This window comes from Sinocyclocheilus anshuiensis, unplaced genomic scaffold (genome assembly GCF_001515605.1).
Source record: "Sinocyclocheilus anshuiensis isolate Anshui unplaced genomic scaffold, SAMN03320099.WGS_v1.1 scaffold430, whole genome shotgun sequence".
Lineage (NCBI taxonomy): Eukaryota > Metazoa > Chordata > Actinopteri > Cypriniformes > Cyprinidae > Sinocyclocheilus > Sinocyclocheilus anshuiensis.
In genome coordinates this window covers 528,169-529,284 of record NW_015547641.1, presented here as the reverse complement: position 1 = coordinate 529,284, position 1,116 = coordinate 528,169, and the positions used below count along the sequence as shown (strand labels likewise).

Here is a 1,116-nt window from a genome sequence, read left to right as displayed (position 1 = left end):
TGGGGGTGGGGGGGGGGGGGGGGGGGGGAGATTTCTCCTAACCACCTTTTTATCTTTATTACAAGTCCAACCGGACCAGAGGCTTCACCTGCCTTTTTGGTCTAACTGTACCTTCCTGAATAAAAGTGGCTTCAGTAACCCTTGATTCAACCCGTCTCTCTGGTACAACATGGTTAGAATCATCACCTCTTACATTTGTTGACACAATGCCATGAGCCCTCGTTTTTAACACATTCATGTCAGTTACATCATTCTGCAACAATTCCTCATTTTCTTCTGTTTGTTGTACTTCTGAACCAATGAGCTGATTTACATGTCTCTTATACAATTTTCCACATATTTTCACCAAATATATAACAGGACCCAGTACAAGGACCAGTAACCACACTTCCTGGTACCCATTTGACACCTTCTCCTTCCCTGTGGTTTCGAACCAAGACCTGTTGTTTTGTCAGGAACTGTCTTACAGTTTTACTCTGAGATTGTTTCTCTTGCTGAGCTGCTTGTTTCTGCTGCATGCTCACAGTAAAACTCGGTTTCAAGAGTGACATTCTGGTTTTGAATTTCCTCTTTATAAACAACTCTGCTGGAGTTTTACCTGTAGTAGATTGAGGAGTACTTCGGTAACAAAAAAGGAAATTGTGAATACAGTGCATTAAATACATGTTGTCATTCTTTCCCTTTTCCAAAGCTCTTTTTAGATTTTGCACTAACCTCTCTGCAGCTCCTTTAGAAACTGGATGGTAAGCAGGAATCTTGATGTGTTTAACACCATTGTTTTGCAGAAATGTCTGAAATTCGCTGGACACAAACTGCGGACCGTTATCCGAAACCAATTCATCGGGAAGGCCCCAGGTAGCAAAGTAACCCCTTAGAACCTCAATGGTCTTTCCTGCAGTTGTGTTAGACATTAGTGCAATTTCTGGCCAGCGTGAAAAAATATCTGTTACCACCAGAAAATTGTATGTTCCTTTATGAGCAAAGTCTACGTGTATTCTTTGCCACGGCCTATTAGGCCAACTCCAATTATGCACCGGAGCCGTAACTGGCTGAATTCTCTCTCCCTGACAGGTTTTACAGGTACGTACTAGTGCTTCTATATCCGCGTCAAGGTTT

At 42.4% G+C, this 1,116-nt stretch overlaps 1 protein-coding gene across 1 annotated transcript in view; it reads right to left on the bottom strand.

Annotated features, from left to right (window-relative positions):
- The window catches only part of LOC107701862 (zinc finger protein 239-like), an 11,019-nt gene extending 10,108 nt beyond the window's left edge, over positions 1 to 911 (bottom strand). The window contains exons 1-2 of the mRNA XM_016504001.1: positions 715 to 911; positions 476 to 618 (exon numbers count right to left, since the gene is read on the bottom strand). Coding sequence (XP_016359487.1) covers positions 476 to 618; positions 715 to 911 — 340 coding nt within the window. The remainder of the gene's footprint in view (positions 1 to 475; positions 619 to 714) is intronic.
- Positions 912 to 1,116: the final 205 nt, after the last annotated feature.